General features: G+C 43.9%; 1 protein-coding gene across 2 annotated transcripts; it reads right to left on the bottom strand.

Annotated features, from left to right (window-relative positions):
- Positions 1–1,253: 1,253 nt before the first annotated feature.
- On the bottom strand, positions 1,254–13,106 carry LOC144708510 (uncharacterized). Of its 2 annotated transcripts, none has more exons than XR_013582795.1 (11): positions 12,959–13,106; positions 12,170–12,218; positions 5,837–5,951; positions 5,650–5,744; positions 5,000–5,205; positions 3,772–3,960; positions 3,109–3,318; positions 2,341–2,494; positions 1,656–1,742; positions 1,468–1,551; positions 1,254–1,377 (listed from the first exon to the last, which is right to left on the bottom strand). XR_013582795.1 is itself a non-coding variant. In XM_078581880.1 (11 exons), exons 1-11 carry the CDS (start codon positions 13,054–13,056, stop codon positions 1,301–1,303), a joined length of 1,341 nt encoding a protein of 446 aa, XP_078438006.1. In that variant the 5' UTR covers positions 13,057–13,106; the 3' UTR covers positions 1,254–1,300. The 2 variants fall into 2 exon arrangements, 1 of the variants encoding a protein (XP_078438006.1); XM_078581880.1 differs by having other exon boundaries at positions 1,679–1,742.
- Between the last annotated feature and the right edge of the window lie 486 nt (positions 13,107–13,592).

Genomic DNA, 13,592 nt, shown 5'->3' with positions numbered 1-13,592 from the left:
AGCCCAAAAAAAGAGAAAACATAAACTCATTTAATTTGTTTCAAGTTTACCATGCTTCAAAACATAAGAGTGAAAATGTACATGAGAATCAATAAATTTTATCCCACATGGATGTTCTACACAAAACTTTACGAAGTGGCAGACGACATGACTTGATTATTGTAATAATGTTCATAGTTTATAATATAATGTTTTCTTAACTTTTTGTTGGCAGACAAGCAGTTTTTAAAAATTTTACACTGACTTTCAATTTTGAATTAGTCAACTTGTCCAGGCTGAGACTGCCAACAAACCTAACTTCAGGTCGAGGTTTAGGTTTTGCTAGAACCAAACTGAGTCGAGCCCACGACCATCCTTAATGGAGGGGGGAGATATATATATATATATCAGAGAGGGGCAAAGGGGGGTTTAGACATAGAGATGAGGGGGTAATGGAGTGAGGGATGGGGAGAGAAAACAAAGAGGCTGATAGACAGAGAGTTAGAGAGAGGGTTAATGGAGTGAGAGATAGAGAGAGGATAATTGAGGAAGGGATGCGAGTGAAAAACAGAGAGGAAGAGAGATAGAGAGACATAGTGAGGGAGAGATAGGGAGGTAGAGAGACAGGCAGAGATATCGAGATAGAGGGGGTAATGGAGTGAGGGATGGGGAGAGAAAACAAAGAGGCCGATAGACAGAGAGTAAGAGAGAGAGGGTTAATGGAGGGAGAGATAGAGAGAGGATAATTGAGGAAGGGATGAGAGTGAAAAACAGAGAGGCACAGAGATAGAGACATAGTGAGGGAGAGATAGGGAGGTAGAGAGACAGGCAGAGATATAGAGATAGAGCGGAGGGAGATGGAAACAGAGAGGTCAAGAGATAGAGAGGTAGAGAGAGGGAGAGGGGGGGATAGAGAGACAGGCAGAAAGATATAAAGAGAGTGTGAAGGGAGAGAGGGAGAGAGACAGACAGAAGGAGAGGGAGGAAGAGAGAAACAGAGAGGCGGAGAGGCAGAGAGATAGAGAGAGGGAAGAAGAGATACAGGCAGAGAGATAGAGAGAGGGAAGAAGAGATACAGGCAGAGAGATAGAGAGAGGGAAGAAGAGATACAGGCAGAGAGATAGAGAGAGGGAAGTAGAGATACAGGCAGAGAGATAGAGAGAGAGAGAGAGCAAGAGGGGAGGGAGAGAGAGGAATGTAGAGAGACCGGCAGAGAGATAAAGAGAGTAGGGGGAGAGAGAAATAGCGAGGCGAAGAGACAGAGAGAGTGGAGAGCGAGAGAGAAAGAGAGATCACTTACTGATCTGGGAATCAGGGAAGTTTAGAAGATGAATTCTTCACAAATTCCAGGGAACTTGGATGAGATGAAATGCTCGTATTTATCCTTCAAATCTTCCACTAAACAGAAGAGAGAGACATGCGGATTAGACACACGGATTAGACACACGGAGACAAACAGGGTAAACACCACAGAGATTTTCTTCTCACCTTTCGGATCTGATGATGCCGATTCCCACTGCTCCAAAGAGTCATAATTCAACGTTGATTCTACAGCCCTCAAGAGTTCTTCCCCTGCTCATCAACAACTTCTTCTTAGATTAAATCGGCATCTAATAACATTATACTCAGCTGCTTGTATTATGAAAAAGTAATTAATCTCAAACCAAAAACAGAACTTATGTGCTAATCCTCAATGTACCAGACACACGGTCTCCGCCTCTGTAGACGTTCACCACGAAAGATGGAATATTCCCTTCTATCAACTATCACAGAAAGAAAAAAATAAAAAACTAGATGGATCCAAAATTCTAGAGAAAAATTCGTAAATTACAGTTCTAGATAAATTTTTCAGGCGTAAAAAAGCAATCGTACATCTCTCCAGGTCACCGTTCATCAAATGAAAGATCAAAAACAGATGGAGTGTTAAGGATTTCAATCAAAGTCAACGCACTGAGATTGTTCAAAAGTATTAACGCAAATTTTCTAAACGTTAAAGCAAAAATTAAAGCAGAAATCTTTCCTCATAAACGTTAATTAGAAAGGGAAAAAATAGATAGGTCGTGGACGAGATAAGAGTAAGGGAAAAGAGATATATTTTAATTTTTCCTCTACCCCTCTAGCTTTTAATTTTTCTTTGTAATAAGAGATATTCTCAGGCCAACTTAGACGAGAAGAGAGTTAGGAAAAAGGCATTTGAATCGAGGAGATAAAGTTTATTTTTGCCAAACAACAGTTAGATCAACTGCCACGCAAAAAAACAGAGTCCTTCGTGGACAACATTTTAGAAACAACGGAAAAAAATATGGGTAGAATTCCTTTCAAAAAATGTAATGCTGTAACCGAGTAATATTAACCGCTCACCCGCACAAATAGAGCTTCAGCGAGGTGAACAGGGGAAATTGGGCAGGGCCTGAATGAGAAAGCCGGCACGAATTTCCCTTCCTGGTAGCCTGCCAAGAAATGATATGCTGCCTGACCAGGAGAGATACGGGCCACAGTTGGAATTGCCCCAGAGCTGCAAACAAGACCAACCAAACACAGAGAAAAGATCGTAAAGTCAACGCTAGAAAAGAGCTCTAATTTCACAATTTTCTCTATTTTCCATAGGGATCATCATCCTTGACCCTGATGATGACGAATCCGTAATGACGATGACACATGGATGATCAAAATGATGTAATTCTCATCATCCCTCATCCACGACTAGGATGCCGATGAAGAAATTGCCATCCTCATCCACCTTAGCAGTGGGCAATGATGATGATGACAATGATAAGACGAATCCACTTCACCTGCCATCACCATCTCTTCCCATCATTACTGGTCTGCTGCCTTTGTCACCATTGCCACTGCTTCCGGCTCCTAAGCTGACCCTCTCACCAGCCCCCAAGCTGCAACGTTCTCTTTCATGTTGAAGATGACAATAGGACGATCATAAGTCACCATCATCCTCCTCATTCGTCTGCATCTGGATGACACTAACAACGACAAAGCTGTCATCATCACACAATTGGAACTAGGATGATGATGACACATTCATCCTGCCATGCAGCGCCTTAATTTCTTGGGTGCTCTTGTAGTAATATATCAATACATTGATGTTGACAGCATGAAAAGTCAACTGCTCACCTGTCGGCAGAGGCAAAGACAAGTGAGGAAGGATTGGAGGTGGGACCGTTGCGGTTGTCTGAGGCTGGGAAGAGGTGAGAGACTCCGTTGGGCCAGAGAACAGTTCCCAAGTCTGCTGACATCATATTCCTCCCAAATGCGGCCGACGATGCCTCAATGGTTTCGTCAGAGGCGAAGAGAAGAACCACATGGTCGCCAAAAATCAGGACCCTGTGCATATCCATAATTTTAAGGGCACCCCAGACATACCCAAGGATAATCCACACGCTATGCATATTTTTTTAGAAAGAGATGGATAGAAATAGATGAAGTTTGAGAGATATAGATAATCAGTAGAATTCATGTTTTTTTGGAGAAAATCAGCAGCAAAATTGTTTTTTGAAGAAAGTAGCAATAAAGTTATAGATAAATAGAGAGAGACTCGTAGTGATAGAGATATAGATAAAGATAGATAGATATTAGAGGCGATAAATGATGATAGAGTTATAGATAAAGAGAGATAGAGATAAGTAATGGCAATAAAGATATAGATGTAGATGTAGATATAGATGTAAATGTGGATCTGGATGTGCATGCGGATGTGGGTGTAGATGTGGATATAGATGTAGATGTAGATGTACAGAGAGAGATCGGGAGTAATGATAGAGATAATGAGATACCCACCTCCCTGAAAGAGGAATCCCTCCCCTTGCCAGTATCACAGGGGAAGATAAAGCAGTCAGCACAGCTTTTATGCCCTCCATGTCAGCAAATGCTTTGCCACATAGAATAAGTGAGGATCTCTCCACGTCTGCAGCTATAAATCCATCGCTAGTTTGTAACCCCAGCCCAACAATCTCCCCCGTTTTTGGGCTATGCTTTGAAGGAATTGACGATTTTAAATAAGATACAAGTATCCTTATGCAATTTTCAACATTAAAAAAACAAGGAAGGTCCCTTTAATAATTTATTGATCAGAGAAAGGGATAAAACATGCCATGTAGGGTGGGAACTGAAATTCGAGAGGATACTGAAATATTAAACACAGAGAGAGAAGTAAAGGGCCCAGTCTTTACTTTAAGAAAAAGAGGGCATAGTTAAAGAACAGATAAAATGATACAATCCTACGCCAATAGAAGTGTCTTTGGCATTTTTTACCATTAAGGGCAATTTGGTCTTCTGGTTTTTTAGGTTAGGTTAATCCCTTCTCTTTAAATACTTTTAGGCATCCCTTTAGGAGGGCAGTCGAGAATTAAGGTTAGATTGCCACTTGGCTCACATCTCCCCTCTCCCTCTCCGTCCTTTCCTCTTGATCGTTCAGTGGTCCCTTATGTCCTGTGATCACCTCATCGGAACTTCAACTGGCTCCACTCCAGTCTGATCCCTACCCTGCTGATCAGTTCTCTTCTAGTCTTCTCAAACCCTGCGCCTTTGGGTGGCTCATTCCGGTCCAATCCCTACCTCCGTTTGACCCCTCTTTTTCCCTTTTCCCAGATACAAACTTAAAGCAAGACTCATATCATAAAATGGAGTAGTTTAAAGGGCAAGAAGTTAGGATGAAACTAAAATAATATTGAAGAGCCCCAGAGAGGAGTTAGAGAGCGGACGGAATCATGGCCCACTGGTAATCGGTATACTCTTTTAATAGATTCAATTATACTAGAGATTTCCTCCCATAGAGAAAGATAGGGAAATTACATGACAAACCCTTCTGAGGACTCAGCAGAATTTTTCAGCTTTGAAAAAGCAGCAAGCGATCAGAAAAAACATTGATGCAACGGAATAAGCTGCCATGGGAAACGAAATCTTAACTGCTATGGAGAAAAACCTGAAGACAGCCATAAAACCCATAGTTTCTACCTACATTAATGAGATAAATAACAGGCAGGGTTTGCAACTATTAGCTGATTACCTGATTGACGTAGCTACATAAACAGTCAATGGGGATGAATCGCGGGAAACAGCCCGATCAGAAATATTCCACAAAACTTTGGAGAGAGAAAATGCTGCAGATGGAGAATCACTTATCACACGAACTTTTGCACCATGTTTTAACGGTGAGGCCATTGCCCCATCTTGAAGGAATATATTTGAAACAGCAGAAAGGTGTGTAGTCACCTGAAACCGTAGATATATAATGTTAACAGAGAAAAAATCATCTATGAAACCCAATGAAAGGAGTGTGCAGAGAGGGTGTGGGATGGATTTAGAGTGATTTTTTTTTTTGAAAACATTTAGAGTGATGATGATGTACAAGGACACAGTCACATAGTTGACTAGCATGAACACAGATAAGGCGCGGTAATTCAATAGGATGCCCTCTCCCTAGAGTCTGCGGACTCTCTTCTGAGCTTATAAGGTGATTATCCTACTTCAGCCCTCATGTACAGGGGTTTACGTTAGTGGGCAAATGCAACACAGTGGCGCATTATCAGATATGCAACTAGGGAGCTAACAGATAATCTGGTTCCTAGAAAAAAAATCCTTTCACAAATGATGTCAGGAGTCAAAGAAAATGATTAAATAATAGCTAAATTCAGGAGAAGTTATAAATTTAAGTACCTGTTTTAAGAGTTTAATGAACTGAGGTTTGGAAATAGTGGAAGTTGTGCCGTAAACATCTCCTCTTACAAAGATCGGGAAGCCAGATAAAGGTGCTACGAATTGCACATTATTTTCCTTAGAATGACTAAAATAAGAAGAAAAAAAATGATAGTGAATGGAAAAGACGTCTGGATCAAACATTCACCTACAGCCTTTGCTCCGTGTTTTTGAAGGTCAGAAGATGAAAGATTCTGGAAAACTTTGTCCTTCACAATTATGCCTCTTCCGGCAAGAGACCAGTTAACTCCAGGACGGTCTAGGTGTAAGATAGGACCGATGAGAAACCAAAGAAAAACTTACACAAATGAAGATAAAGGTCGAGATATTGATATTACTTTCGAATTTTCATCTTTCCATTAATAAGATGAAAAGATACAGAAAGAAATGACATTTTATGGTTGATACAAATTGTCTATAAAATTTACGTTGAGAGAATAACGCAATAAAAACCCAAACTAAGGATCAATATTTGCATTTGTTCTTGCTACGGTTCATTGAATATCCAACGAAATTTTGTTTGAAGGAGATACTTCTTATAGCAAAAATCATAGGTGTAAACAAGAAACTAATTCTTGATAATAAAACAAAGAGATTACAAGGGGTTTTATAGGGAGCCCTAATGGGCGAATTAGAGATAGAGCCCTTAATGGGCTAATAAGAGAAAGAATACAAGAAAGGAAAGGAGACAATAATGTCAACACTCCCCCTCAAGCTGGAGCGTGGATGTTTTCCACACCCAGCTTGGAACAGAGCTTCTCAAACCTAGGGGCATGAAGCCCTTTGGTGAAGATGTCTGCAAGCTGTTTAGCTGATGGAACATATGGCGTGCAGAAATTTCCCGACTCAAGCTTCTCTTTAATGAAATGTCGATCGATCTCAATGTGTTTTGTACGATCATGCTGGACGGGATCATGAGCAATGCTGATAGCTGATTTGTTGTCACAGAACAGCTGAACAGGAGAAGAAACCGGACACCGTAGCTCACGAAGAAGCTTGGTAATCCAAAGTGCTTCACAAAGACCATGCGCAAGGGCACGGAACTCCGCTTCAGCACTTGATCGGGAGACCACCTTCTGTTTCTTACTCCTCCAAGTAATAAGATTGCCTCCCAAGAAGGTGCAGTACCCAGAGGTAAACCGACGATCAACCACAGATCCTGCATAATCGGCATCGGTGTAGACTTCTAGGCGCAGACCACTGTGACGACGAAACAACAGTCCACGGCCAATGGTGCCCTTCAGAAAACGAAGGAGGCGATGGGCAGCATGAAGATGGCTCATTCGAGGGTTCTGCATAAACTGACTAAGAACACCCACTGAATAGGCAATGTCGGGACGGGTGTGGGTGAGATAAATCAGTTTGCCCACAAGTCTTCGATACTGTCCGGGCTCAGCAAGATCTTCATTCGCATCAGCACCAAGTCGATGATTCGCATCAATCGGCGTCGAAATAGGCTTGGAGTCCTCCTTTCCAGGCTCACAAAGAAGGTCCACCGTATATTTCCGCTGACAGATGAAAATCCCACTTGAAGAATAAGCCACCTCGATACCAAGAAAATACCGTAACGGACCAAGATGACGAATAGCAAACTCCGAAGACAGATACATACCCAGCTGAGTAATGGTCTCCGTATCATCACCCGTGATGATAATGTCATCCACGTACACAAGAAGAATAGCAACTCCCCCTGACGTGGAATGACGGTAGAAGAGGGTGTGATCTCCATTACACTGGCGGTATCCCCGGTGCTTCATGGCCATGGTGAAACGGCCAAACCAAGCATGAGGAGTTTGCTTCAAGCCGTACAACGCTTTATTCAGGCGACACACAACCGAACTCGGAGTAGACGGCACTAAGGAGGCATATCCAGGAGGTAAGGCCAGATAGATCTCCTCAGTCAAGTCACCAAGAAGAAAAGCGTTCTTGACATCGTACTGCTGCAATATCCAGCCACGATCTGCAGCAAGGGCCAAGAGGATCCGGACAGTATTCATCTTGGCTACAGGGGCAAACGTTTCCTGATAATCAATGCCATACTGTTGGGTGAACCCTTGCGCCACAACACGTGCCTTGTGCCTTTCAATAGAGCCGTCGGAATTGTGCTTTACAGCATAAACCCAACGACTGCCAACCAAGTGCTTGCCCGGCAGCAGAGGAACCAGATCCCATGTATCATTTAGAGCGAGTGCGTGGAGCTCCTCCTCCATAGCCCGACGCCAATGCGAGAGCGATAGGGCAACGTCCACCGTCTTCGGAAGGGAGGTAGCGTCAAGGGAGGTGAGAAGGGCATGGTAGGATGGGGAGAGGCGATGAGATGAGATAGATGCTTCTAATGGATATAATGGGGAAGGATGAGGGCAAGACACCAGGGCTAAGGAGGGATTTTCTGGAGGATTGGATGAGGAGGATGAGGGGGCTACGGGAGTAGGAGGAACACGAGGCTTGCGACGAGCAAGAGTGAGACCATAACGTTTCTCTGGCGGGCAACGGCGGATAGGTAAAGGAGCACAAGAGAGAGGAATCGATGAATCCGATGGGGAAGCTGCAGGAGGATCCAATGGAGCAGAGAATGAATCTTCGGTAAGGACAGGAGAGGGATCCACGGAAGGGACAGGAGGAGCTGAGACTGGTGCGGGCAGAGGACCGGAAGACGAGGTGTTCATGGGGATAGCAAGTGGAGGCTCGTCGGGAGGAATAGACGGGGAAGGACTGGAGACTGGTGAAGACGTAGATGTCTGAGGGAGAATAAGAAATTCAAGAGGATCTGACGGAGGTGGTAAAGAAGGTGAAACTGGATTAGAAGAGGGGTAATACGGAGTGAATTCGTCAAAGGTAGCATCCTTGGTGATGATAAATCGACGAGAGGGTGGATGATAACATCGATAACCCTTTTGGGTGGAAGAATAGCCGACGAATACACATTGGATGGCACGAGGATCAAGCTTGTCACGACCAAGATGGTGGTTAGGCGCAAAGCAAACGCACCCAAAGACACGAGGGGTAAGATTGGTTCGAAGAGAAATGTTTGGGAAGGAATGCTGGAGACAGTCAATGGGAGTAGAATAATCAAGCACGCGAGACGGAAGACGGTTGAGAAGATGAATGGCGGTTAAGACAGCTTCACCCCAAAAATACTTTGGCACATGCATGTGGAATAAAAGGCTCCGAGTCATTTCAAAGATGTGACGGAATTTCCGTTCTGCAACACCATTTTGCTGGGGTGTGTATGGACACGTGGTTTCATGGATAATGCCTTTTTCTTGGAAGAAAGTGCTTAACGTGGAGTTGACATAGTCTCTGGCATTGTCGGAGCGGAAGCGACAAATGGAGGTAGAGAATTGGGTTTGAATGAGAGAAGAGAATTGGGGAATAACAAGAGATATCTCCGATTTATTCTTCAATAGATAGGCCCACGTGAAACGAGTAGCGTCATCAATGAAATTGCATAACCACCGAGCACCGGAAGTGCTATGAACAGGGGATGGTCCCCACACGTCGGTGTGAATGAGAGAGAAAGGAGTCGTCAAATGGGAAGAAGAAATAGGATACGTAGTACGATGATGTTTAACAATTCGACAAGCGTCACAAACAAAGCGGTCCACAGAATGGCCTTGAAAGAGTTTTGAAAATAGACGATAAAGAGTAGCAAAAGACGGATGGCCAAGACGTCAATGGAGAAGCCACAAACGCTCATGAGATGCCGAAAGGGAAACAGCAGCGGCAGCAACAGCAAGGGGGAGCGAAGGAGATCGAACAAGATAGAGGCCCTCATGCTCCTCAGCAATGGAAATCGTCCTCCCCGACACCTTATCACGATAAAAACAGGTATTAGGAGTGAATGTAAGATCTTGGTTTAGATCGCGAACAAGGCGAGATAAAGAGAGAAGATGATGAGTAAGACGGGGAACATGAAGGACTTTAGTGAGGTTCATCAAAGAAGAGAGAGACACGCGACCAATCCCAGCCACAGTGAGAAGATCTCCGGAAGCCGTTTTAACTTTGGAGGAGCCGGAAACAGGTTCACAAGTCACAAAAGCTCGAGGATTGGGTGTCATGTGAGCCGTGGCACCGGAATCAAGAAGCCAAGTGGATGATGATGGAGAGTTTCCAGAAGTTGACGGAGGTGTAGAAGGAATGGTGGACGTACCTCCATGGGCTAGAGAGCAAGAACCCACGACTGGAGGATCAAGCAGTCGCCGAAGACGTTCCACTTCTTCAGGTGTAAAGCCGGGAGGAGAAGCATTGGTCGGAAGAAGACCACAAGGCATAGGCACTTGACCAGGCGCTGGCACTTGGCTGACAGAAGGGGCGACAGTAGCGAGATTGCTCTGTTGCATTCGCTTCCGTTGAAGCTTAAAGCATGTCTCCTTCAAGTGACCCCTCTTTTTGCAGTAATTGCAGAAAAGAGAAGGATCACCTTTGGAGGATTCCTCAGTCCGAGTAGACGGACCACGAGGCGAAGCTCCTGCTCCAGTCGGTGTGGTCGTCATCGAGGGACGCGTGGAGGAAGACGAATGTGCTACAAGTGCTGAAGCCGGGGTCTGGGTCTGCTGAAAGCGTGATTATTCAATTCTCACACTGCGGAGCGCATCCTTGAAGGAAAGCTCTTTCTCCCGGTGTATGAGCTGAGCCCGTACCGATTCATATTCCGGGTTAAGTCCCATAAGGAACTGAAAAACCCGAAGTTGAAGAGTGTACTTGCGATCCACCGAGTGAGGGTCCGGAGGCATGTAGTGATCAATCTCATTCCAGAGAGAAATGAGTTCTTTGCTGTACTCCATGACCGTCCTGTCTCCTTGACGCAGATTGACAGCCCGATGTACTAACTCATACAGCGTGGCAATATTATGCTTCTTGGAGTGGCTGTCAAGGGCCGCTTCCCACACAGCCCGGGCAGACTCGAGAGACAGGAATTCACCCTTGATACTAGGTGAAATACTGTCCAGAAGCCATCGGTGGACCACCCCTTCAACATCCAGCCAGTCATAGTACTTGGAGTTCGTCTTGGGAGGCCCGTCTTCAAGTAAATGACGCATCAGTCGCCCCTTGAGAGTAATCTGGACATATTGGCGCCATTGAAGAAGATTGAAGCCAGTGAACATCCCATCTGGAGGCATCCGAGGCAGAGAAAACGGTCCCGGTGAAGCCGACCGATTCCCCGACTCAAGAGGCGCCTCCGGAGCATTTGGCGTTTGGCCCACGCTGGGTGGAGTCGATGCTGGCGTCACGTCGGAGGCCTGAGCTTCTGGAGAATCAACTACTGCAGGGTTCGTCATCTTGATCGCAGAAACAGATGACAGCCCCGGTCAGAAGACAGCTCGGTCACAAACTACTGCCGAAGGGCTGAAGGACTGAACAGCCGTCGGAAGAAGGCCGAGAGGCTGCGCGGACCGAGTGGCTGTGCGCGGCCGAGAGGCTGCGCGGCCGTCGGCTGTGCGCGGCCGAAGGCCTGCGCGCCGCCGGAAGCAGGCTGCGCCGCCGGAAGGATGCTGCGCCGCCGGAAGAAGGCTGCGCGGCCGAAGAATCGCTCGGCTGAAGAGTGCGCACCGCTGGAAGAGGGCAGCACGGCTGGAAGGAGGTTGCAACCGGAGGAGCGCTGAAGGCTGGATCTTGGCGGACGAAGGTGCAACCGGAGCGCGAGATCTTGGCGAACGGAGAAGCGCCAGAGATCGGAGCGCACGGTCGAACCCAGGAACTCGGATTAGGATTAGGGTTAGGGCTCTGATACCATATAAACAAGAAACTAATTCTTGATAATAAAACAAAGAGATTACAAGGGGTTTTATAGGGAGCCCTAATGGGCGAATTAGAGATAGAGCCCTTAATGGGCTAATAAGAGAAAGAATACAAGAAAGGAAAGGAGACAGTAATGTCAACAATAGGTCCAGTAATGCACAGTGCTCAACCCCTTTTTCCAAAGATAAACATTCATTCTTCAAACGGTGCCCTGAATATTTAATTTCAAGCAGTGACTGAAAATTTTGGATACCAATCTAACCTCTGAACGTTAAACTCTTCTCTTCTGTCGCGGTTTGGTTATATACCAATTTAACCTTTGGAAATAGATCTGTGTCATCCTCATACTTTTCTCCGAATTATTCCAACCACTTTTTTGTACCTTAGTAATCAATAAGAAGATGAAACTTTCTCGTTCAACATTATTTAGATATTTCATAAGGTGGAGCAATAAAGTTTAAAATAACTTTATTTTGAGCGAAAATTTTCAATCAAAAACATAATGAAAATTATTGCACTTTTTTATAAAAGAAAGTTGAGAAAGAGTAAGAGTAATGCATAAATTGAGAAATGCATTTAGACGAGTCACCAGATTAACTCAGCACGGACTAACTCCAAAGAAATGTCAATCACACAGAAAAACAGAGGGCTAATAACTCAGATACGTACTTCCAACAGTTTATTCTAGTTTTTCTCGAAAGCAGTAATACAATACAGTGATTTTTAAATAAAGATTACCTAGGGAAAACAGTCGTTTCTGACTCCTGGGATGACAGTGAGGTAGATGCGCACTGTAATTCTCCAAAAAATCACAGAGAAGAAACAAATAACGAACTCGTTAGATTAAACAACACCTATGAGATAATTATCCAAGTTTGAGAATGAATTTTAGCTACGGATGATTCGTCAGTCGGCTTAAATAACTGGAACGGAAAACTAACAACTGAGAAAAATAAGCTCCACAGATATAGATAAAACTTTTTCCAGCATGATACAGCGGTTACCTTTGTAACAGAAATGTCATAATTCAAACACCCTGATTCAATTTTGTATTTCTTCTTATTCTGAATAACATAACACATAAGTCAGGCATAATTAGGAAACTTTCTGGTTCGCTTCTTGTATCTCTAGGTTTATTGGAAAGCATACATCACTTAGCTAATCAACATACCGAAATCTGTTTCCAGTTCTTATATCTTCATTTTTCCTAACCTCATTCCTTTGCTTCCCTCAAACCCACTTCTGTTCATAGCCGATTTCGGCACATCAAGCTCCAACAGTAACATCTACGTCCAAACTAGTGTTATTGACAGAAGAGACAAATATGAAATGATATTCCCTTTTATTACGTTCAAGCTTTCCCATTCACAGAACCGAAGAACAGTCACAGTCGGAGAAAATTTTCCAATGACAGAGCAGCAAAATCAGAAAAAAAACAATTTTTACGAAGATTTGAATGTCAGATGGAACAGAAAACGTGCAATTCATTGATACCCATTTGAAAAGAACAAATGAAAGCTAGAGTGGCCACCTATGTCCCTGGCCCAGCGCATGAAGAACAGCGGAAATGGTGAACAAATGGGTCGATCTCGACGAACCCAGAAGCTTCTTCAAGAACAGAACTCTCATTTCTACAGTCTTCTTTCTTCTCCTGGTTTTCGGCCAAGAGAAAAAATGAACTCAAATGCGGCCGAACTTATGTGTTGGAGTTAAATATGTTCTCCAGAAGAACTTTGGCAAATTCTCATTTCAGAACAGTTCATAATATTAACAGTATATCCAAATAAAAATATAGTTAAGCAAAGGTGGAATTATTGGTTAGATTTTTTTTCTGACCTGGGGGACTTATTTTTTTGAGTCCTCATTAATTATACAGAGGTGGAATTACTGGTTAAATATTTTTCCTGGCTTGGGAGAATTAATTTTTACCTAATGATATATATGTGCTGGGGACTGATCCAGCCGTGCCCTAAACCGCATGAACGAGGGGGTCATTTTATTTATAAGTGAAATTAGCGTTGTATTAGACGTTTTAGGGGCATAAAGCAGGATGGACCCTAAAGTGTACTCATCTAAATTTGTTGATGTAGTGGAGTTGACCTCATACATGCCGATGATTATTGGCATTGCTCATGAAGGTGCTCCCCCATTAGCTGTGTTGATGT

Source organism: Wolffia australiana, chromosome 10 (assembly GCF_029677425.1).
Source record: "Wolffia australiana isolate 7733 chromosome 10, ASM2967742v1".
NCBI lineage: Eukaryota > Viridiplantae > Streptophyta > Magnoliopsida > Alismatales > Araceae > Wolffia > Wolffia australiana.
Note: the sequence above shows the minus strand (reverse complement) of the source record. Positions and strands in the feature narration are given on the sequence as shown.